Below are 25946 nucleotides of genomic sequence, written 5' to 3'. Positions count from 1 at the left end.
ATATATAATAACGTAACATAAAGAAATAATATATAATCTATTAATATATAATAATATATTATGTTATTATTATTATTATTATCTATAAATATAATATATATATATGTGATTATTACGCTATATTATTATTTATTTTACTATATTATTATATTTTTACTATATTATTTCTATTAGAATCATTTATATGGGTCGAAAGGGGTCACAGGATGACCTATGACCCCTTTCGACACATTTCATGACGACATATGTCCCTAAGGGTCCTAGACATATTAGAATCATTTATATGGGTCAAAGGGAGTCACAAGAAGACCTATGACCCCTTTCGACACATTCCATGACGACATATGTCTCTAGGGGTCCTAGGAACCCTAGGGACATATTGTAATCATTTATATGAGTCGAAGGGGGTCATAGGATGACCTATGACACCTCTCGACACATTCCATGATGACATATGTCCCTACGGGTCCTACAACCCCTAGGGACATATTAGAATCGTTTATATGGGTTGAAGGGGGTCATAGGATGACCTATGAACCCTTTTGACATATAACATTACATATATCCCTAGGGGTCCTAGGATGCCTAGGGACATATTAGAATCATTTATATGCAGAGAAAGGGGTCAAAGGATAACCTATGACCCCTTTCGACACATTCCATGATGACATATCTCCATAGGGGTCCTAGGACCCCTAGGGACATATTAGAATTATTTATATCGGTCGAAGGGGGTCATAGGTCTTTCAACACATTCCATTACGACATATGTCCCTAAGGGTCCTACGACTCCTAGGGACATATTAGAATCATTTATATGGGTCGAAAGATGTCATAGGATGACCTATGACCCCTTTTGACACATTCTATGATGACATATGTCCTAGGGACATATTAGAATCAATTATATGTGTCAAAAGTTTTAACATATTCCATGACAACATATGACCCCTAGGGACATATTAGAATAATTTATATCGGTCGAAAGGGGTCATAGGATGACCTATGATCCGTTTTGACACATTCCATGATGACATATGTCCATAAGCGTTCTAGGACCCCTAGGGACATATTATAATCATTTATATGCGTCAAAGGGGGTCACAGGATGAACTATGACCCCTTTTGACACATTCCATGATGACATATGTCCCCAGGAGTCCGAGGAACCCTAGGGAAATATTAGAATCATTTATTTGGATCGAAGGGCATCACAGGATGACCTATGATGCCTTTCGACACATTCCATGATGACATATGTCTATAGGGGTCCTAGGATGCCTAAGGACATATTAGAATCATTAATATGGATCAAAGGGGGTCATAGGGTGACCTATGACCCCTTCAACACATTCTATGACAACATATGTCCTTAAGGGTCCTAGGACCCATAGAAACATATTACAATCATTCATATGGATTCAAGGGGGTCATAGGGTGACTTATGACCCCTTTTGACCCATTCCATGATGATATATGTCCCTAGGGGTCCTAGGACCCCTAGGGACATATTAGAATCATTTATATGGGTTGAAGGGGGTCATAGGATAACCTATGACCCCCTTCGACCCATTACATGATGACATATGTCCCTAGGGGTCCTAGGACCCTTAGGAACATATTAGAATCATTCATATGCATCAAAGGGACATGACAACATATGTCCTTAGGGGTCCTAGGACCCCTAGGGACATACTAGAATCGTTCATATGGGTTGAATAGGGTCATAGGGTGACCTATGACCCCTTTCGACCCATTCCATGACAACATATGTCTCTAGAGGTCCTAGGACCCCTATGGACATATTAGAATTGTTCATATGGGTCGAAGGGGGTCATAGGTCACGACCCATTACATGATGACATATATCCTTAGGGGTCCTAGGACCACTAGGGACATATTAGAGTCGTTCATATAGGTCGAAGTGGGTCATAGGGTGACCTATAATCCTCTTCAACCCATTACATTATGACATATGTCTTTAGGGGTCCTAGGACCCCTAGGGACATGTTAGATTCATTCATATGGGTCAAAGGTGGTCATAGGGTGACCTATGACCCTCTTCGACCCATTACATGATGACATATGTCCCAAGGGGTCCTAAGACCCCTAGGGACATATTAGAATCATTCATATGGGTCGAAGGGCATCATAGGATGACCTATGACACCCTTCGACACATTCCATAAAAACATCTATCCTTAGGGGTCTTAGGACCCCTACGGACATATTAGAATTGTTCATATGGGTTGAAGGGGGTGATACGGTGACCTATGACTCCTTTTGACCCATTCAATAATGACATATGTCCCTAGGGGTCCTAGGACCCCTAGGGACATATTTGAATCATTCATATGGGTCAAACCCTTCAACCCATTACATGATGACATATGTCCCTAGGGGTCCTAGGAATCTTAGGGACATATTAGAATCATTTGACACATTCAATAATGAAAAATGTCCCTAGGGGTGCTAGGACCCCTAGGGACATATTAGAATCATTCATATGGGTCAAAGGGGGTCATAGGGTGACCTATGACCCCCTTTGATACATTCCATGATGACATATGTCCCTAGGGATCCTAGGACCCCTAGGGGCATATTAGAATCATTGATATGGGTTGAAGTTGACACATTCCATGATGACATATGTCCTTAGGGGTCCTAGGACCCCTAGGGACATATTAGAATCATTCCAATGGGTTGAAGGGGGTCATAGGGTGACCTATTAGCCCCATTGATACATTCTATGATGATATATGTCGATAGGGATCCTAAGACCCCTAGGGACATATTAGAATCATCTATATGGGTCGAAGGGTGTGATAGGGTGACCTATGACTCCTTTCGACACAGTAAATGATGACAGATATCCCTAAGTGTCTTAGGAACCCTAGGGACATATTAGAATAATTCATATGGGTTGGGTCCCTTAGACACATTCCATGATGATATCTATCCCTAAGGGTCCTAGGACCCGTAGGCACATATTAGAATCGTTCATATGGGCTTAAGGGGGTCATAGGCTGAAGGGGTTCATAGGGTGACCTATGACCCCATTCGACCCATTTCATGCTGACATATGTCCCTAGGGGTCCTAGGACCCCTAGGCACATATTATAGTCATTCATATGGGTCAAAGGGGATCATAGATTTTGGCACATTCAATGACGACAAATGTCCCTATGGGTCCTATGACCCCTAGGGACATATTGGAATCTTTCATATGGGTCGAATAGGGTCATACGGTGACCTATGACCCCCTTCGATACATTTCATGATTATATATGTCACTAGGGGTCCTTGGACACCTAGGGATATATTAGAATCAACCCATTTCATGATTACATATGTGCCTAGGGGTCCTAGGACCCCTACAGACATATTAGAATTGTTCATATGGGTCGAAGGGGGTCATACGGTGACCTATAACCGCCTTCAACACAATCTATGATGACATATGTCCTTAGGGGTCCTAGGGCCCCTAGGGACATATTAGAATCATTGGTATGGGTTGAAGAGGGTCGTAGGGTAACCTATGACACCTTTCGACCCATTCTATGATGACATATGTCCCTAGGGTTCCTAGGACCCCCAAGGACATATTAAAATTGTTCATATGGGTTGCCCTATGACGCCCTCTGACACATTCTATTACGACATATGTCCTTAGGGGTCATAGGACCCCTAGGGACATATTAGAATCGTTCATATGCGTTGAAGGGAGTCATAGGGTGACCTATAACCCCGTTCAACCCGTTCCATGATGACATATGTCCCTAGGGGTCCTAGGACCCCTACGGACATATTAGAATCGATCATATGGTTCAAAGGGGTTCATAGGGTGACTTATGACCCCCTTCAACCCATTACATAATGACATATATCTTTGTGGGTTCTAGAACCCCTAGGGACATATTAGAATCATTCATATCGATCGACACATTCCATGACGACATATGTCCTTAGGGGTCAACACATTCCATGATGACATATGATGACATTCTATAAATATAATATATATATTAATATATATGTTCCTAGGGGTCCTAGGACACCTAGGGACATATTAGAATGCTTCACATGGGTCAAAGGGGCTAATAGGGTGACCTATGACCCCCTTCGACCCATAGAATTACGACATCTATGCCTAGGGGTCCTAGGACCCCTAAGCACATATTAGAATGCTTCATATTGGTTGAAGGTGGTCATAGGTTGAGCTATGACCCTATTCAACCCATTACATGATGACATATGTGCCTAGGGGTCTTAGGACCCCTAGGGACATATTGGAATGCTTTGTATGGGTCGAAGGGGGCCATATGATGACCTATGACCTCTTTCGATCCATTACATGATGACATATGTCCCTATGGGTCCCAGGACTCCTAGGGACATATTAAAATCCTTCATATGGGTCGAAGGGTGTTATGGAGTTACGTATGAGCTCCTTTGACCCATTACATGATGACATATGTCCCTAGGGGTCCTAAGACCCCTAGGGACATATTAGAATTCTTCGTATGGATTGAAGTGGGTCATAGGTTGACCTATTACCCCTTTTCACCCATTACATGATGAAATATGTCCCTAGGGGTCCTTCAATCATTCATATGGGTCGAAGGGGGTCATAGGTTGACCTATGACCCCCTTCAACTCATTAAATGAAGACATATATCCTTAGAGGTCCTAGGACCCCTAAGGACATATTAGAATGCTTCAATCTTTCATATGGGTCGAAGGTGGTCATACATTGACCTATGACCTCTTTCGACCCATTAAATGATGACATATGTCTCTAGAGGTCCTAGGACCCCTATGGTCATATTAGAATTTCTCATATGGGTCAAAGTGGGTCATAGGCTGACCTATGACCTCCTTTGACCCATTACATCACGACATATGTCCCTAGGGGTCCTAGGACCCCTAGGGACATATTAGAATGCTTGGTATGGGTCGAACCTATGACCCCCTTTAATCCATTACATGATGGCATATGCCCCTAGGGGTCCTAGGACCCCTAGGGACATATTAGAATCTTTCGTATGGGTCGAAGGGGATCATAGGTCACCCTATGACCCCATTCGAACCATTATATGACAACATATGTCCCTAGCAGTCCTAAGACCCCTAGGGACATATTAGAATCTTTTCTATCGGTCAAAGGGGGTTGTAGGTTGACGTATGACACCCTTTAACCAATTAAATGATGACATATGTCCTTAGGAATCCTAGGACCTCTAGGGACATTAAAATACTTCATATGGGTTGAAGGCGTGATAGGTTGACCTATGACCCCCTTTGACACATTATATGACAACATGTGTCCCTAGGGGTCGTAGGACCCCTATGGACATATTAGAATCTTTCATATGGGTCGAAGGGGGTCATAGGGTGACCTATGACCCCCTTCGACCCATTAGATGATGACATATGTCTGTTGGGGTCCTAAGACCCCTAAGGACATATTAGAATGTTTCGTATGGGTGAAAGGGGGTCATAAGTTGACCTATGACCCCTTCAACCCATTACATGACAACATATGTGCCTAAGGGTCCTAGGACCCCTAGGGACATATTAGAATGCTTCATATGGGTGAAAGGGGTCATAGGTTGACCTATGACCCCCTTCGACCGATACATGATAAAATATGTCCCTAGGGGTCCTAGGACCCCTAGGGACATTTTAGAATCATTCACATGGGTCGAAGGTGGTCATAAGATGACTTATGACCCTCTTCGACCCTTTACATGATGACATATGTCCCTAAGGGTCCTAGGATCCCTAGGGACATATTAGAATCGTTCAAATGGGTTGAAGGGACCTTTGACCCCATTCAACCCATTACATGACAACATATGTCCCTAAGGGTCCTAGGACCCCTAGGGATGTATTAGAATCCTTCGTATGGGTTGAAGGGGGTCATAGGTCATAGGTTGACCTATGACCCCCTTCAACCAATTAAATGATGACATATGTCCCTAGGGGTCCTAGGACCCCTAGGGACATATTAGAATGCTTAATATGGGTCGATAGGGGTGATAGGTTGACCTATGACCCCCTTCAACCCATTACATGTTGACATATGTCCCTAGGGGTCCTAGTACCCCTAGGGACATATTAGAATCATTCATATGGGTCGAAGGGTGTCATAAGGTGACCTATGACCCCCTTCGACTTATTACATGATGACATATGTCCCTAGGGGTCCTAAGACCCCTAGGGACATATTAGAATGTTTTGTAGGGGTCAAAGGGGGTCATAGGTTGACCTATGACCCCCTCCATCCGATTACATGACGAAATATGTCCCTAGAGTTCTTAGGACCCCTAGGGACATATTAGAATGCTTCATATGGGTCGAAGGGATAATATTATATTTAATAATTATATTATATTACATATTTTCATATAATAATAATATATTACTAGATTATATAACAATTATAATTATATATGTTACTAGATTATAGATTTAATAATAATATTAACAATATATATTATTATATAGAATAATTTTTTCATATAATACTACTATATATATTTAATAATAATAATGTATATCATATATATCACTATATTATATTTAATAATAATAATCATACATATTACTATAATGTAATAATAATTATAATAATAATATTAATGTTCACACATTCACGAAATATATTTTCCTTTAAAATTGTCTAAAGTTATTCTCTTAAATTTGTCTCCCTCCAAATTTAAAATTTTAAAAAATTGCCTTTTCACCAAAAATGAGTTTGAAATTACTGTGGCTAATTGGATATCTAATTTGAAATCAGATATTCAATCAGGCCTGGTATTTACCAAGCCTGCCCAGTCAACCCAAAAAATGTGTTTGATGAGGGTTTCAGTGACACTCAAACTTTGGGTAGCCATCTAACAATGTTATTTTGATCAAAATTGACTGAAACGAAAATAATTTTTTAATATCACTCTCAAGATTGCATCGATATAATTTTTGTCAAATTCTTAGTTCGATAAGTATTTATTAGTTAATTTTCAATGAAGATTATTGTAAAGTGTTGATTGACGTACTGATTGAAAATTAGCTATAACTTTCAAACGGTATAACATTTTTCTAAATTTATAAGTTGCGTCACATTCTATGCTTCGTCTAGTATAAAAAAAAATTTTAAAAATTAAAATTTGGTAAAATTTTATATTAGTTAAGGTGGTCAAACATGTGAATTATTTTTTTCCAAATTTTTTTTGGTAGAAAACTCATATTTAATTATTTATTTGGAATAAAAATACCAAAAAATATGCATCACATCCGGGAATGAGTCTACTTTTTATATTTTATAATTATTATTTTTAAATATTATCATTTGATTTTGATTAAGGTGGTCAGACATACACCTACTTTTTATTTTCACCTTAAAAAATTTGTAGTACTGCATTAAAATCCAAACTTTTGACCAATCAATTATTTTTTTCTCCTAATAAGGCCTAGTAGTTTAGAAAATAAATTCAATTTCCTATAGATGATTTTCTTACAAATTTTTGATATAAAGTCCATAACCACTTTAAAATTATGTGTCAAGTTGACATAACCCTGATTTGCCTATTTTTTACTACCACTTAAGGCCATAGTTTGGTACACCATGATCCTACACATACCCAGTAGTCATATCTTTTTATCTATTCTCAATATAAGAAAATAATGTGCTACAAAAAAAAATCATTTATATATCTTCTACCTACAATTATTCTATAATTGAAAATAGATTATATTACTTCAATTCTATAAAATTATCACAACCATAGTACATGAGCTTAGAGTAATCATCTTCCTTTATCTTTTCTCAATATAATAAAATAATATACTACAAAAATATAATCATTTATATCTCTTCTATCTACAATGATTATGTAACTGAATACAGATTGTATTATGTTGATTCTATAACACTATGAAAACCATAGTACATAAACTAGAGTAATTATCTCCCTTTATCTGTTCTAATTCTAAGAAAATAGTATACTGCTAAAACATAATCATTTTTATCTCTTCTATCTATAATAATTCCATAATTGAATAGGGATTGTATTGCACCATCACAACCACAGTAAATAAACTAGTTTAATCATCTCCATTTATCTATTCTCATCCTAGAAGAAAATAGTATACTATGAAAGCATAAGCATTTATGACTATCTCTCTTCTATCTACAAAAATTCTATAGTTTAATATATATTATATATCCTCGATTCTATAACATTGTCACAACTATGATAAAGAAAAAAGTAATCATCTTTGTATATGTCCAAAAAATATTGATGTAAACATAATTGGAAAATCATATTTGTGCTTGATCTAGTGTTTTAGTCATTCTTTCTATGTGATTGTTCTCTTTGAAATTATTTTTACATGCCACTAATGTGATAGTTGGTTTTCACGTTGCAATGATTGGACAATTTATACAGTTAGGTGGGTAGGCTACCCATTTAATTCTAGAGGGATAACTTGGATGTGGATTGTCTATATCCACCAGATTTGGTTCAACATTGGTGTAGACTTGTTAGCTAGCCTTGTCTGTGGTTGCTTATGCATTGGTTTGGTTTCTTTGGGATGAGAGAATGGATGATAAGTGAGTACTTGGATAGTCAGTTATGGTGTCCTATAGCATGGTGAATTTTCTTATTTTGTAAATATTGGCTTTACTTAGTGTGATGTTTGGGCTTAGATAATTTTTAGATTTGGGAGATGGTGTGTCATATGCTTGGAGAGCTTCATATAAGATTTCAGTGGAAGCTTTAGTAGTGGCTATATTTTTTTCATTAAATGGTGATGGATGATCTTTGTTGTGTTACAAATGTTGTAGGATGCCTTAGATCCTATTACTGTAGAAGGGTCTTTCACATTATTTGGTTCACTAGTTGGAGATGGTATCTTCATGTGATTGGATGTGTTGACATCTTTAGGATTCAAGGGGTCCTTGGTAGAAATGTTGTTTAAATGATTTTATTTGATATGTTATCATGGTCGCTTTTATTTCATCATATTTCTCTTGATTGCCAGTTTAGAGTTATAACTGTAGAACCAGAATCAGTATGCAAAGAACATTAACAAATAAAGTAAACATTCACAAACCAAAAACTAAATTCACATATATGCTTAGACTAAGAAAGAAAATAAGAAGTGCAAACCTCACAAGAGAAAACACTCCATGCTTTCTTGATTCTGTAGATGTGTCCTTTTTGCTGTGGATGTATGCTCAAGATGCTCAAAAGCTGCTTCAATGGAGATGGGTAATGGCAAATTGGTAGCTTTGTGAGCTCTCAATTTGGCATTATAAGGGTATGGTTGATGGCTTTGGTTCTCAAAATAGCATGGTAACTTTAGCTCAAAGATTGTTGATGAAATGGCTTGGGATGGGATTCAATTTATAGGCTAAGGGGTAGAGGGATGGAGGGCTTAGATGCAAGGATGGATGAAGGCTTAAGGAGGGCTAAGATGCACTCAAAGGGGAGCACATGGATTGTGCTTGTTTAGCACCAATGGGAAGGTGACACTTGTCACAAGGAGGATGAGTGTGAGAGGGTAGGGTTAAGGGTTGGTTAAGGGCATGATGAGTGGGGTTGAGTATGTAAGAGGGATGTAAGAGGAATGAGTGTGGAAGAGGGAAGAGTGTGGAAGATGGGTGTAAGAGTCATGAGTGGGCTTGTAAGAGTCTTTATGTTTTGTAAGAGAAATCATGACTTAGTGGTTGGGTTTTTTTGAGGGGAGACTTTGGTTTGGATTAGGAAAGTCTTAAACTTGTTTAAGGAATGTGACAACATTAGGGGGTGGATTAGGCTTGGGTTTAGGATTAGATTAGGGATGTTAGAGATGTGCAAGTGGATGGCATTAATGAGGGTGGGTGAGTTAGTGGCTAAGCTTGGTTAGTATGGGTGGATGGGGTGGATTAGGCTAAATGGAGGATTAGAGATAGGTTAGGGTTTTTTTGAATTTGAGGATTTCATTTATCAAATAGATTTATTTAATAAATGGGGATTTTTGGAATTAGATAGGAGAAAAGGATTTAATTGATAGATTATTTGATTTATCAATTAGGACTATAGATGATTAATTAAATTAATCAACTAGGGGATGACAAAGGATTAATTAAATAAGAATTTAATTAATGATGCCTTTAGAGATGGCTAAATTAGATTACCAAAGTAGTGTAATCAAATTTAGGTGTCTACAATAACATGATACAATAATTTGATATGATCACATGGAGCCTATTATCTCTTTGGAGGATATGGTCTATATCATATTGTCATGTTTATGTTCTCGGTTCTATTGCTAGAGATTTGACATTGATTTTGGTTTAGTTTCTTTCTTTACACTTCATGATCTAGTGCTCTATTACATTGGATTTTTCCATGGATTGATTGATTATAGGTGCTCATGGATGCTTGGGGACTTAGTTGAGGCTCTAGAGTTCTCTTGATATGTGAGACATGTTGAGATGTATACTCATGATGAGATTTTAGTAGAAACTCTAAGGATCCTACACCTTGGTTGGATATGAGTTCAATAGAGGCCTACAAGGAGATCATTCTTGGATAAGTCACAATGAATTACATGTCTTGGAGGAGCATTCTCATTCCCCACTCTTGGTCTACTTGAAAGTTTGTCACTTGAGAGTTATTGTTGAATGTTACTCTCAAGTGCTTTATGTTTTCTTTCATATCCTTGGATCTTGAGCTATAGTTAGATGGCTATGGAGGATTCATTATGAGAGATGGATAACATGATTATCTCCTTTAGGTGTTGTTTTTTTCATTTATGATGATAGTAGTTGATGGTAGTGGGTTGATTTTATGAAATGGGAAATGGAGCTGTTTGATCTTTGTTGAGAGGCTTACATCCATGTAGATTTATGATATCATATTATGTTTGATCTCTTGATGTTAAATGGTTTTGGATGTTGGTGATAGATTTTCTCTTGGGGTTGTGAAGGAAATCATACTTTACATAGGTGACATTTAGAGGTGTTTATCGAAATAAATGCTACATGCTTATGATTTGCAGGTTCTCCCTTTGGTCTTGGTTATCTTATTAGATGTTTGGATTCACATAACATTTTTTTTCATAGAATTGTTGGACCTATGGTGATCACTCTTTTGTAGTCATATGTTATCACTTGTATGACTACTACAGGTTGCAATGTCATAATTGTGACGAACCTATAGTGGTAATTTGGTATCAAATCCAATAGTACACACACACACACACACACACACACACACACATACATATATACATATACATATATACGTATACATATAAATATACATATATATATATATATACATACATACATATATATATATATATACATATATAAATATATATACATATATAAATATATATACATACATATATATATATATATATATACATATATATATATATATATATATATATACATATATATATATATATATATATATACATATATATATATATATACATATATATATATATATATATATATATATATATACATATATATATATATATACATATATATATATATATATATATATATATATACATATATATATATATATATATATATACATATATATATATATATATATATATATACATATATATATATATATATATATATATACAGACACACACATATATATACTTTATTAATTTTTGGTGATGACATGGTGGTTCATATATCTCATTTCTTAGTTGGATGTGAAAACATGGGAGAGTTGTGGAGACTGGATGAGAGAGATGTTTCTTGCGGGATTTTTTCTATAGGATTTTGCATAACTTTGTGGATGGTCCTTGGTTCTACATGGTTACACTTTCTTTGTGTTGTTATCAATAGACTTGGTGTACCTTTGATTTTTCAGATTTGACATTACCCATGTAGTGGGATTTCTTGTATGTCTTTGATCTTCATCGACTTATTTGCACATATAGCTTAAGATTGTAGAATATGGGTTGGTCATGTTGCTAACATGATTTTTCTAATGTTGGATACCTTTGAGGCATGAGTGATTGGATGGGATGGTATTTTTTGTGGATTTTTTTTTTCAATCTTGTGGGTATATCAGTTGGATTAGAGCAATAAGTTTGGTTGTTGTTTTGGCTGATGTTTTATCTTATTTTCTAGAGAATTACTTTGGAATTGTGTTGGGCTAAGAAGTTGATGTTTTTAATGCTTTTGTGTAGCTCATGAGCATAGTGGAGTGGTAGTAGTATTTCATATCCTTTTTTATCACTAGGATATTATGCTTGTGTTGTTTGGACATGTGTCTAGTTGGAGCACAAGTGCATGTACTAAGATTTATGTGGTTTCATGGATGGTTGTGATGATACAGTTGTAGAGAACTCAATAGGGGTCTCAAATTTGGGGTATAGGGCCTCATAGTTGTCTCTCAGATCTTTCATTGCTTTCTATAGCCTATCCATCCTAGTTTTACTTTTCTCTTTTTCTTGGTGGAGAACCCCCATTGCATTCTTTTTTACCTCCTTCATGGGGGAGGTGATATCCTCACCCAAGCTCTTTTTTGAGGATGGGTTACCTTCCATGGTATTAGAAACATGGGATGGGATAGGGTTATCCTTACTCCTAGAGCTAGGGTGAATCAATTTTATTTTCCTCTTCCTCATAGGTTTAGTTTCTGTCTCCATGGATTCTGAAATCACTTCCTTTCTTCCTTGGGGGTTGGGGGGTTCTAAACTTCTCTATTTTTAGACACTTACTAGATCTCGTAGTGACTTTTTTACTATGCCTAGTATCAATATCAAAGTCAGTAATGCTAATATCCTTTCCAATTCTAGGGTATTTCTTGACAGCTCTATTGTTCTAGTTTCCATTATCCTCATCCCTATAGAAGGGCCAAGGATTTTGCTTCATTATTTGATCCCCTTCAAAAATTTCTGACATAGGCCATCACCAAATTTCTCATTTCATCCCAGATAAGCCCACCTATCATAGTCCTTCTAGCAATGGTAGAACCATCAATGTTAAGTTTCATCCATGAAGTAGGGGGAGGTTGCTACACCATTTTGTATTTAGCATCAATTTTGGACCTATCGAATCTCACCACCTTCTGGCTAAAGTCCCACAAATTAGCCCATTTAGTATTGTAGTCACTTAGGGGGTCCACAAGGGGAGGGAGTTTCTAGTGCCAGATGTCACTACATTCCTTCAAGAACTTCATCATTTGTATCACAACCACCAATGAGGGGCTGATTTCTCCTGAAAATTATGGGTATTTTGTTCCTTCCAAATTTGCCACCACATTAATGGGGTGAGGAGGGGGGGGGGGGGATGATTTTATAGAAGTATCTAAGGAATAGATGGTTGGAGGGGCCTTTCAAGTCCACAAACTAGTGGAGCTCCTCGTTAAAGCACCACTGAACCTATCATTTAGATAGAATCTCCCTACGTATTTTCTGAGCATAGGGGTAATGTATGAGAAGGTGTTGGATGGATTCAACAACATTATAACATAGCACACAAAAATTAGCCACCTAGAAGCATTAATTTTGTAGGTTATCAATGGTGAGGATTCTCCCATGCAAGGGCATCCACCAAAAGAAATTGATCGCTGGCAAGATCCACGGATGCAAAATATTCTTCCAATCCCTTAGAGTATCACCACTTTCAATACAACAAGTGTAAGCATATTTGACTATGAAGTCTTCTAAGGGGGTCAAGTTCCAAACCAAGGATTCTTCCATACAGACAACTCAAGGAGATATGACATTTATTGATCATTTTGTGTAGCACAATGAGAAACCTTCTCACTATAGGATCATCCTAATCTTGAAGTCTTTTCCATAATCTATTAGGTGTGATATAGTTCCTTACCAAACCACCAAACTATTTGAAGAAAAATTCTCTAACAAGATGGAACCTAGAATAGGTGGGAGGACCTTCCTTAAACAAATGATCTTCTAAGAAGTCAATGGTTTCCCCATCCCCAACACCCAATTTATGCCCTTCAATTTTTTTTTGGTGTGTAGTATATTATTCCACATTTTAGATCCCAGGGGAATATTGTTGTAGTATAGATAACGGTAAAATGAATCCCACCTCAAGTACATAGCACAAATAATAGTGCACCAATTATTCAAGGAGTTCGATAGTCTCCACCCCACCTTAGAAAGGAGGGAATTATTTAGATCTTTGATTCTTTTGATGGTTAACCCACTGAGAGACTTGTGCATGCAGACCTTGTCCTAGCTGACCAAGCTTATCCTAGTCTTTTCCTCAATCCTCAGCCAGAGAAAATTTATTTGTATTTTCTCAATAATGTCCTTGTATCTACCTGGAAAATTAAAGAGGGAGAGAAAGTATGCTAGTATACCCTATAAGGAGGCTAAGAGGAGTGGAAGTTTCCCCACACTACTTAGGATCTTGCCTTTCTAGCCCACACGCTTTTTCTATATATGTTCCACCAATCCATTCCAGTACTAGGGAGTCACCTCCTTAACTTTAAGTGGGAGACTAAGATAGGTATCTAGTAAATCTACTTCCTAGCATTCCAAAATTCTAATCACTTTCTGCTTCAGGTCCCTCTTTGTGTTAAAGAAATACACCTTATTTTTTTGATGGTTTATTCATTGCCCCAAGAATTCCTCATACTAGTTAAGAATTTTTTTCCATGACCTAGCTTTATGGATTAAGGAGATGCCAAAAAGGAAGGTATTTTCAACAAATTGTTGTAGCACCTACAGTGAAAAAAAGGAGGTAGATCTTACTCCTTTTATTTTTTCATGACTAACTAAAGCCTTTAAGTTTCTTCCCAGGACCTTTGCCACAATGATGAATAAGTAAGGAGATAGGGGTTCCCCTTGTCAAAGACCTTGGCAAGAGGTAAAAAATATCGCTAGGGTCCCATTCAATAAAATTGAAAACTTGGCCATGTTAATAATAGCTAGGATTCTCTTAACAAAATTTTATTTAAATCCTAGCTTGCTCAAAATAGCAATCAAAAATTCCCTCCTTACCTTATCATAGGCCTTATAAATATCAAGTTTCAGAGCCACACCTGGGTTCCTGCATTCTCAATGGAGTGGATCACCTTATGGGTGGTAATAACCACATCTAGAATCTATCTTCCTAGGACAAACCTATTTTGATAAGAGCCAATGAATTTGTCTAGAAGGGTTTGACGTGGTTTACCATCACCTTAGACAAGATCTTGTAAACCATGTTGCAAAGGCTTATAGGCGTGAAATCCTCCAGACACATAGGTTCATCAGTTTTAGGTATCAAAACAAAAAAGATCTAGTTAAGTTCCTTTAGCAACTTGTTGGTTCTAAAAAAGTCCCAAGCAACAATAGAAACACCATACTTAACAATGTCCCAAAAATCTTGGAAAAAAGAAAATGGGAAATCCATCATTTCTCAGGGCTTTATACAAGCTCTTAGAAAAAAAACTTTTCTCACTTCCTCTTCTGTGACCTTGTCAAATGGATCTTTATTTATTTGATCATCAATAATTGGGCTCACAATCTATAAAATAGTATCTTGAGTGTTGATATAGATGTGGACTGGGGGGATTCTAGATATCCTATAAATACATAGAAACTCATTCCTCCAATTCATCTTCATTCAAAAATCTCATTTCGAACATTGTCCACAAATTTTCTTATGGTGTTCCACTTTCTTCTTTTCAAAATGAATCTGTGAAGGAAAGACATACTTCTATCACCCTCTGCCAACCACTAAACCCTTGAATGTTGTTTCCAAAAAAATTCCTTCCTTTCTAATATCAATTTCCACTAGGCATGGCAGATCATTTGCTCATGTTAAGCCTCTTTAGATGAATTCCCACTAGCCATATTGTTTTGGAGGGTTTCAAGCTTCTTCTCAGTCCCCTTTTCCTTAAAAATGTTACTAAAAGAAGATTTTCTCCATCCTCTGACCTCCTTTCGAATCCTTTCTAACTTCTTAGCAATGTGAAAAATAGTTAAGAAAAAAATGGGGATGTTCCATCATTGGGAGATATAATCTCTAAATTCTAGATGTGAGTGCCACATAATTTCATACCTAAAGGGTCTTCTTTTACAATTTTGATTCTTCTTCCAAGTAAACAAAAGCATAGAATGGTCAGAGATGGTCCTTGGTATTCCATCAGGGAGGTATAGGGGAGAATGTCCCAATCAGTAGAGATCAAAGCATGGTCAAGTCTAACCTGGATCAGGTTGTTTCACAATCTATTATTTGACCAAATAAAGGGGGTGCATTGGAGATCAATATCAAGAAGGTCATTCTGACCCAAGAAGTCTGCCAAATCATACATACTCTCAAAGAAGTCCTCTAGTCTACCCATCTTCTATGAGGGGTATAGGGGGGTGTTGATGTCTCTCATACACAACATGCTCTCATTCCTTAGTAAGTTATCAATATTTATTACTTCCTCCCATACTGCAAGTCACCTATTCCGAGTATTAGGATCGTAGAAACTAAACAAGTTTCATTTATGATTTTTAGAGACAAAACCAACAATAGTGAAATGCAGGTTTAGAAGGACCTCTTTACCCATGACTCTATCAAGATTCCAAAGAGTTGTTATGCCCCTCAAAGCTCCCATCACTAAAATATAAGATAATTTCCCCCCCAGCCAAACGTACTCAATAACTTTAGAAAATGTTTGCACCGTCATTTTAACCTCCAACAAAATAATCATATCCACTTTCAACTCAATGATCTTTTGTTTGACTTCATATTGCTTCCTAAGGTTATTAAACCCTCTCACATTCCAAGAAATAATCTTCATTTTTTCTTTATTTGTATCTTCTTGAAGCTCATTTTATTTCCATTTTCTATATCTCATAATCTTCATTTTTTCTTTATATGTATCTCCTCCAAGCTCATTTTCTTTCCATTTTCTATATCTCTTACTGTCTCCTTCTATTGAAGGGTCATGGTCAGGGGTCTCCTAGTTTTCATAGTCATTCCAACATCAACCTTGCTCACCTCCCTCGACTTTCTTTTGGGTAAAGTCCATCCAGCATTACACTCCAGGGTGCAATCAGTAGTGTAGGCCTAGACAGGAGAATGCACCTCAACAATGCTCGAGATGGAAAGCACAAGGGTTTTATTCAAATGGGCCAAGTTGTTCCCATTTCCTGAGGGGTTCTTGATGGGTCCAAAATCTAGGTATCCCTTGTTGGGTGATGCGACGCGCTCCCCTTCCCACAGGTGGTTAATTATGTGGTGTTCCATGTTCACTAACAGTCATGGCTTTTGGTGCAACGGAAAATGGGCCCCACAATTGGTATCAGAGCCTGGGTTTGGCTTGGTCATGGGTTCAAATCTCCTCGGTGCCTTCTTGACCCGCGTAAGCACCTAGTATGCGCGTCGAGGGGGAGATTGTTGGGTGATGCGATGCGCTCCCCTGCCCACAGGTGGTTAATTATGTGGTGTTCCATGTTCACTAACAGTCATGGCTTTTGGTGCAACGGCAAATGGGCCCTACATCCCTAATCTCATGTAGAAGACCTCCCTACCCCCCCATGTGGGATGTGGCCAACTTTGTCTATATTGAGGAAATCTTCCCTTCCTCAAGTTCCAGATTACCTTTTTCACAAGTCACTAAGACTCTACCAAGGTTCCCCTTATCTGCACCTTTGAACCAATGGATATCCCTTCAACCTCTTTTGGGGTCACTCACTCCCCCCCAAAGGTTGGGTGACCCTCAACTCCATGTCAGATGCCTTAGTTGACTCTGCACTATCTTGACCCTCCATTGCGGTCATTTGTGAACAACCGACCTCAACCACACTAGGAGAGGAGACTTTCTCATTACACATGTACAGTCCACTACCAGATGTCTGAATGTATTGCAACTTTGGAAAAAGGGGGTGACATTCTTGTACAAATAGGTTTAGACCAAGCACCCCATTTTGACTTTAGGGCCATAGAGGTCAGAAGTGGTTTATTTATTGCTACATTCACATAGAATCTAGAAAAACCCAGTTTGTCTTTGGTATTGGTGGTTATGTTAGATTTAATGAAGTGCCCAAAAGAATCTCCAACTCACCTAAACACCTGCTCATCCTAGAATTCTAGAGGGAGTCTCGACAGCCGGACCCATACCAGCGCAAGCTTGTGCAGGTCCAGATTGGGGTAAAAATCTGATTTCCATTTCATGAGCATTAAATGGTGTTTATCATAATTCCAAAAACCCGCTAGAATAATGTTTCTATCATCTTTAGCTGTGAAATTAAATAAAAAGAGAAAACATGCCATCATCGAGATGATCACAGATCATACCAATCTCCATCTAGTAAAACACCATTTCTTGATTAGATCCACATTGGGTCTAAAATAAAAAAAACTTACCCACCAGACTGAGGGAGATCCCAAAGGATATCGAGTCAACCATTAAGTCTGATAGTGAGATCTCAGGCCCTGTCGATCCTAAGACCACCTTTGGTTGTTCCACAGGATTTGTAGGTATCTTGGAACCCAAGACTACCCCTTTCTAGTCTGACTTCAGGATTGCATCTTCGTTGGAGCCCACAACCTCATAGGGGCCCGTAGCAAGGGGAGGGGAGGGGAAGGGGGGAGAGAAGAGGTCCATAAATGTCAGATCATCAAAAAAACCAATTGACTTGGTAAGGTTGTGAACGATATCTGATCTAATCTCCACATGGGTATCATGATATTTGGAAGAAAGAACTAGAAAAAGGTCTAGATAGTCTTGCTCTAGGTCAAGTTTGGTGGAGGGAGGGGGGGCAGAGGGCTATGGGTAGGGATTTTGGTTTTGGTCAAGGATTGTTTGTTTTTAAACATAGTCTTGAATTTTGGACTTAAATTTTTTTGTTTAGTAACTTAATAATTATTGAATTTTAGATCCTTGTAAAACCTACTTTTATGTTAATCCAAAAACTTTATTGTATGTGAACTGCTATCAATATATTATGACTTGGTATGTTATCTATCTTCAAATGCAACTACAATATAGCTTAAAATTTAGAAAATATATCAACTTCATATATTTATCTTAAATAGAACAAAACAAAACAAAATCTAGATATACAAACCCTAAGGATTGGGTGATATGAGACTTCAATTCCTTAATACTAAATAATAAGCTTTCCTCTACAAATTTCATCTCAAGAAAAAAGAAAATATAGCAATAACTGTTGGTATCTATGATTAGATATCCGAAAACAGGAAAAGACAGTAACGACCATTGCCTTCATAGGTTAAAAAGGGAAATAACCTTGATGATTGAGAGAGGTTTATGAGATGGTCCATATAAGTTGAGCAGCATGAGGAGCATCATTAATAAAACAATAAGACTATATAGATTAATTTTTTTATTCCATCATGCAATAAAGGAATATCATTAATTCTTAGAAGAATGCAATCATCTCTCCATTAAAATGACAATAAAGAAATCTTCAAAATAGACAGATATACATGCAAATATTGAACTAACCACAGTACAAATTCTCTTTACCCACAGCGAAGACAAAAGACTTTACACTGAAATGATTGGCATGTAACTCTTAAACCTCAAATGAATATAAACCTTTTTTGTATCTCTGTCAAATCATAATAGAAATGTTCCCACAATATTTTAGATTACAGTTTTCTTTTATAAAATTAGTCAGTCAATGTTTAATTTTTTTTTGTAATTGTAAGTATCATAAGGCATTAAATTAAATAGATCACCTGTAAATTCACAAAAGATTTTACATCATATATATTAACTGTAGAATGCCCCTCCACATGATAATGTGTGTCTATATAAAAGTACACTAAAAACTTCAAATCAAGTATTCTTTCATTCCAATTAAGACGCCCAATTGTCATCATGGATTAAACTCTAGTTATATATTACTTAAAGGGTCATGCGATGCCATAATACATGACATTTTTATGGGATTATAATATTCGAACCTTGGTATAATACCAAAGATGATAGTACACAAGCTTAATAGAAAATGATAATAATGTTAACCATAATAATGGCAGATCATTTGCAGTTGCAAGGATTGCAAGTGCAGCTGTCCCCACATTTGCACCCGCCTTCACATTTGCATCCATTCTCCCCTGCCACACTCATCTCCCCATTATACCTACGTTTTCATTCACATCATTCAAATAACAATTAAAAGATTTATTTCCTTTATACTTTTGTGGGTACCCAAAAGAGGAATAGGATGAACTTACATGAGCATGTCAGAAGCAGTCATGGCTGCCAAAGTTGAGCCTTCTACAACCTTCTCTGAGAAGGCCTTGCACCTGCAATAACATCAAAAAAAACAACTATTCTTATTTATTCACAAAAGAAAGAAAAAAAAAACTAACTAGCAATTTCTTCTATTCTATTCTCCTATTGAACTTATCAAAGAAACAAAAACACATAAAGAAGTGTGTGATTTATACCCTGTACAGCCATTGCAGTTGCCTCCACAGCCACACTTTCCACCACAGCAAGACATCTTCACCACAACAACTTAAAAATCAAAGCCAACAAATATGAATTGTGAAATTACCACTTCATCGTCTGCTATTTATTCTAAAATGGTGGGGTTGGCAAAAGAAAGAGAGGCATGTAGACCATTCAGATGGCATCCATCCACAGTGTTCATGTCTCAGATATTATATTCATACAACTCTCAATGGATTCCCAATTTCGAATATATTAGTACCTTTTTCAAACATATAAAAGTTTTATATATATATATAAGATTTAAAAGATTTAAGGTATACTCGTCCTCATATTCTCTTAGACCAGCTGGAGCAAGTTGAAGATTGAAATTATTTTTTATTTTAATACACAGTGGGATGACAACTAAAAGGCATTCGAGCAGAAGTGCAAACATGAATGCACAGGCGACGATGCATAGATGAGCGTGATAAAGTTTTATAGAAGCACCCAGAATTATTTAAAAACTTTAAAGACTCGGTACATACATATTTCATAGGAATGATTGCATGATTAAAGAGCTCTTTCTCCAGTGCCATAATATTGTTCAATGTCATTTTCCTAATGGTAAACCTAAATAAGTGGTAAGTAAAGAAGTAATCTAGATTACAATGAATTTTAATAAGGGATGTCATTTGGAATAGTATTAGATATGTTAGATCATTTGGAATAGTATAAGGATGAATATCTTTTCAGGAAAGTTTAATGTTTTATTTCTATGATTATCACTTAGATATATTGCGTGCTAAAGTGTATTATTTATTCTCCTTCTAAATAGAATTATGTGAGTTGCTAGTTATGAAATATTAATCAATTTTAAACTTAAAACATCATATATCATATTAAATTAAATTTATGAAAAAAGAATATGCTACTAATCAATTGAATATGCTTGTATTATAATATTTGAGATTCAATAACATAATTTTTTTTTAAAAAATTAAAAATTAAAATAAAATGAAAGTTTCTTTTTCAAATTGAGATGTAGAATTAAATAATAAGTTTATAATGTTTAAAAATTAATATTTTCAAATTACTCATTGTTTGAAAAATGTAGCAATCAAAGAATTTTATGCACATTTTATCTACATTATGTGTGATTAACATGTATGACTGACATTTTTCTACATAAAAATGTTCTATAACCAAAAAACTAAATCCAAGAAATTGCTTATCTATGTGGCTTGATTTGACCTACTTTGTTGTCTACTAATGTGTATGAATTTAAAATATTGAAATATATGTAAGACAACCTTGAATTGCAAATGTCACCAGTTTTATGATCGTGAATGAGTTTTGAAACATGTAAATGTCTAAGATGACATTCATCTTCTCTTTGATGAGTATGATCATTTTCCAATTGTTGTGAGGGAACACGAGAGGAAACACTTGAATCTTTGGAACATGTTCTACATTCATCCTTATTTGATCAGTGTGTGTTATTTTTAGTAGTTTGGACTAGTACACATAATTTGAAGGATATATATTTTAGTACTAATACGAAGATATTTGAAGCTTTCATACATCGAGCCTAGAGAATCTACTATTGGTGTATATCCTACATTATTCCATCCTTCTAGCATCTTACTTGTTTTCAATCTCTCTTTTTCGTAGATTTTTTTCCATGAAGTTTTTTCATCTTTCAAGGATTTATGATAGATTGTGTTGCATATCTTTTATACATACATATTGTGCATGGGCACCTAACATGGCCTAGTAGCTAGGACCCATCATGCATTTCCATCTAGCATCTTGAGCCTAAGTGCATTTCTCTAAGTTGCAATTAGGGGGGGTTGTTAGTGTAATTAATTAATTATAATTGAACTTTACACAACTTTACTTGAGATAATGCATTTTCATGTTACTTGTCATGTAGACACACAAGATTTTGCATTTTATTTTAGTACATAGTGTAGAATAAATTTACTTAGAGGTGAAGTGAGTTGTTATCAAATATTGAATTAATCAAATAGTCATATAATTTTGTATTTATCTAATTTTTTATGCAATTGAGCTTCTAGTTCTTTGCATTTTCATTATTTTCCTTTGGCAAATTCTTGAGGTTTTCATTGAAAGTGAACAAGTTTATAGAATTCATTGGTTGACATTAATAAATTCAATCATGAGGTCAATAGGTGTCATTTTTCATTTTGAATTAATTATGAGAAAATATTTAAAAATAAATAAGGACTAGAGCTCTATCATAATGTGCCTAAATTACAAGAGAAATTATTTTGATGTGTTTTATTTTTAGATTTGAGGAGGTCATTAGGTTGACTTTTCCAACTTATAATTAATTAAGTTAAGGTCAACACATGAGTACGTATAATAAATAATTTATAACTTTTAGCATTGTACAATTATAGTAGTGAATCACTTGTCTTTCCATGTAGCCTCTTTTCTCTACAAATCTACATCATACTTAGTTATTAGTACTTGTTAGTAGGCTAAATACTATTGTACTCATTTTTAAATTGTGACTATTAACTTGTTATTAAATATATTTTTTCCAACCAATGTCTACCAATTAAAATTAAATATTTCTTTGTATGTGCAAAAAAATCAATTTGCAATCTCTAAATATAAAAAACTAACACTTTTGATATCGTATACTTACAAACTATAACACCCCGCCAAGGGATCCAAAAGAATTAACCTAAGGTTTTACTAAGTTTGCCAAACAATTTTTTTTAAAACAAGAAAGATAAATCATTCATATCAAACACATAGTAGTGGAAGCAATAATGTATGTACAACTAAAAGCATACATAAGCATACATAATAGGTTACATTCCTTAAGGATCCCAAGACATTGAGTCACATTTAATCTAACTAATACTAAGTCTAACAACTACCACATCCACATGAAAGAATAAATAGAAAGTCCAATGTACATATTACACATTTGTTTCGAATGCCTCTTGGCAATTAAATTTGGAATGCTCAATCATCCACTATACATGTCATAGGGTATGAAAATCTTAAAAGATTAAACATATGTTAAAATAAAGATACATCATCCACATCGAATCCATGATACAAGTGCAACAATGTAAATGAAATCAGTAACATACATGATACATCCATCCATCAATAAAGATATAACATCCATTGTAAAAGATAACCATCCATCATAAACATAATTAACTAAGTGCATGATTCCTCCCAACCATCAATAGCATCATTAGACCATCGTGGGCCCTAGCCATCCCTCCACGCATAACATCCCAAGTAACTGAAGAGATTATCAGTATTATCATAGTAGGAATGTCACTCCTGGAACATGCTACTGCATATGCATAAATAAATCTAACATGCAAGAATAAAGCATAAGATGATCCCATGAAATAGATAACATCATCTATCACATGCTAATCATCAATATAAAGAAATGTACTAGTAAATAACATCCATCATAAGATCCATGAATAGAATGAAGGTAAATGCCAACAAAGAATGCTCTAGCCATGGTGACTACGGACAGATCTCAAATGGTAAGAGTGAGAAAGCACTACCACCCGATCGCGTGGAACCTAAATGGCCCACTCCCACCACGCTGACAAGATAGTCTCAAGTTCCAAACATGATATCAAATCACATAACACAAGTACTCTCTAAGTCTAGGAATCCTAAAAGTACACTAACTCAAAGGTTCCAACACACAGATCGACATCTAGACCCAGAAGCACAACAAAGACATGTAGGAATCTACTACGTAAGCAGGAATGTGTCATTGCACGAATCATGCTAGAGTTACCCTAGTAGTCTCTTAATAGACCCTGGCCCCCTAGTGATCCCTATGTGGCCACTAGTATCCTCTTGTACTGACGAGGCATACTATGGAATGCAAGGTCACAACCAAGCATTCTCTCTACTCCCATCTTAGTCTATACTAGCACTCGAGGCATGGGCAAGAACATACAATTATCTTATTAGGTTCATTTTAATCCCCATTTAGTGTAATATTTTCACTTATTGCCACTTAGGGCCCCGGCCCCCATTCCAAGCCACTTCTCGACACTACATATAGATAACCTACCCTAAGCTCATGCAATCACAAATCAAAAAATCACCTTAGTCCTATATAAGTGATTGAAAAGTATGAAAAGATAATCCACAATAATCACATCAGTCCTCTATGAGCAACTGAAAAGCATCAAATGATAGATCACAATATCCATCGGTTCTCAATGAGCAACCAAAAAGTATCTCAAAGTAATACTGATCGAAGACTCCAAAATGGTCAAGTCAAAACATGTCATAACATGACACCATAAGATCAAAACAAACACTTCAGTCCCATCAAGGCGACTAGAAAGTAATCCAAGTATAACTGATTGATGACTCAAAAATGGTTAAGTCAAGTATCTTAAATACATACACCTTAGCTTCACATAAGAAGACTGGAAAGCAATAACAATTGGTAAATACAAACATCTCATATAGCATAGGATCACATTACCATGGTTGGGTTTTAAAAAGATTGAGATCAACATCAGCATGACATCGCAAACACATAACCCCTGAGCTTTTGGTAACAACCTAAGACTGGTCAAAGCTAGGACAAACCCCAAAACACATATAGCATAGAGAAACAAGATACAAACACATGTTTTGATTTTCTTTTGCAATCACATGGTTAAGCCAAATATGAGGCTTCAATTTTTGTTTCAAGTATACTTCAAGTGTATAAGATTCTTCGTTTAATCTCCAAGTCAACCTATTTATCTTTTCAAATAAAACATAGAATTATCCCTCCATTATTTTAAAGAAATTTTCTAAAATAGTCAAAAGATAATTATTTACTTATTTAAATCATTAAACTAATTTCCATTGAATTTTAATAAAATCATTGCATTATTTTACTAAAATCAATGTTACTAATAATTAAATGAAACTCCCTTAATTCCAAGAGCATCTCCCATTATTCAAATCATAAGAATAATACTTATCAACTTTCATATAATTAGTTTACTATTTCCTTAAAACACTTCAAGGACAAACATTTATTTAAAATAATCTTCATTGATTTTAATTAAAATCAATCTCATTAATAATTCAATTATTTAATTCCACTAAACACTTATTAATATTTCTTTTCTTTTAATTTGCCCTCATTAAAAAATCTATTTACTTAAATTGACTAATAATTAATTACACTTCTTCTACTATTAACTAATCTTAATTAAATTAAACTTAATTAGATTAGTTAATAAATCATATAAAACTAATGCATAATAATAAGATTCTATTTTAATTCAAACCCAAACCCGAATTAATTTCCAAATCTTGATTCTACTAAGGGAAGATTGCAATAATATTTTTAATTCCCATAACTGGATGAAACAATATGCATGCTCGAATTCCAAATTACAAAATTGAAGATTCATTCATAGAGAATTATTTAGATACACATAGCAGACACGATGAAGACAGGAAAAGAAAGAGCATAATAAAATATGAAAAATAATCACAAGTGCCTACCTAGACACTGAT

General features: G+C 35.7%; 2 protein-coding genes across 2 annotated transcripts in view; both read right to left on the bottom strand.

Annotated features, from left to right (window-relative positions):
- The window catches only part of LOC149562900 (uncharacterized), a 79458-nt gene that overhangs the window by 30710 nt on the left and 22802 nt on the right, over positions 1 to 25946 (bottom strand). The window lies entirely within an intron of this gene.
- LOC149562901 (metallothionein-like protein type 2) lies at positions 19825 to 20531 on the bottom strand. The gene is made up of 3 exons (XM_089826349.1): positions 20408 to 20531; positions 20192 to 20263; positions 19825 to 20097 (listed from the first exon to the last, which is right to left on the bottom strand). Exons 1-3 carry the CDS (start codon positions 20461 to 20463, stop codon positions 19995 to 19997), a joined length of 231 nt encoding a protein of 76 aa, XP_089682475.1. The 5' UTR covers positions 20464 to 20531; the 3' UTR covers positions 19825 to 19994.

Source organism: Cupressus sempervirens, chromosome 4 (genome assembly GCF_028749045.1).
Source record: "Cupressus sempervirens isolate cs-2001-9-10 chromosome 4, ASM2874904v1, whole genome shotgun sequence".
Lineage (NCBI taxonomy): Eukaryota > Viridiplantae > Streptophyta > Pinopsida > Cupressales > Cupressaceae > Cupressus > Cupressus sempervirens.
The sequence above is the reverse complement of the archived record's forward strand: the minus strand, read 5'-3'. Positions and strand labels throughout refer to the sequence as shown.

Coding starts and splice junctions, on each gene's coding strand:
- LOC149562901 (XM_089826349.1), bottom strand. CDS start 20,463: ATGTCTTGCTGTGGTGGAAAGTGTGGCTGTGGAGGCAACTGCAATGGC. Junction 20,264..20,407: donor AACTGCAATGGCTGTACAGG/GTATAAATCACA, acceptor ATGTTATTGCAG/GTGCAAGGCCTTCTCAGAGA. Junction 20,098..20,191: donor ACTGCTTCTGACATGCTCAT/GTAAGTTCATCC, acceptor ATGAAAACGTAG/GTATAATGGGGAGATGAGTG.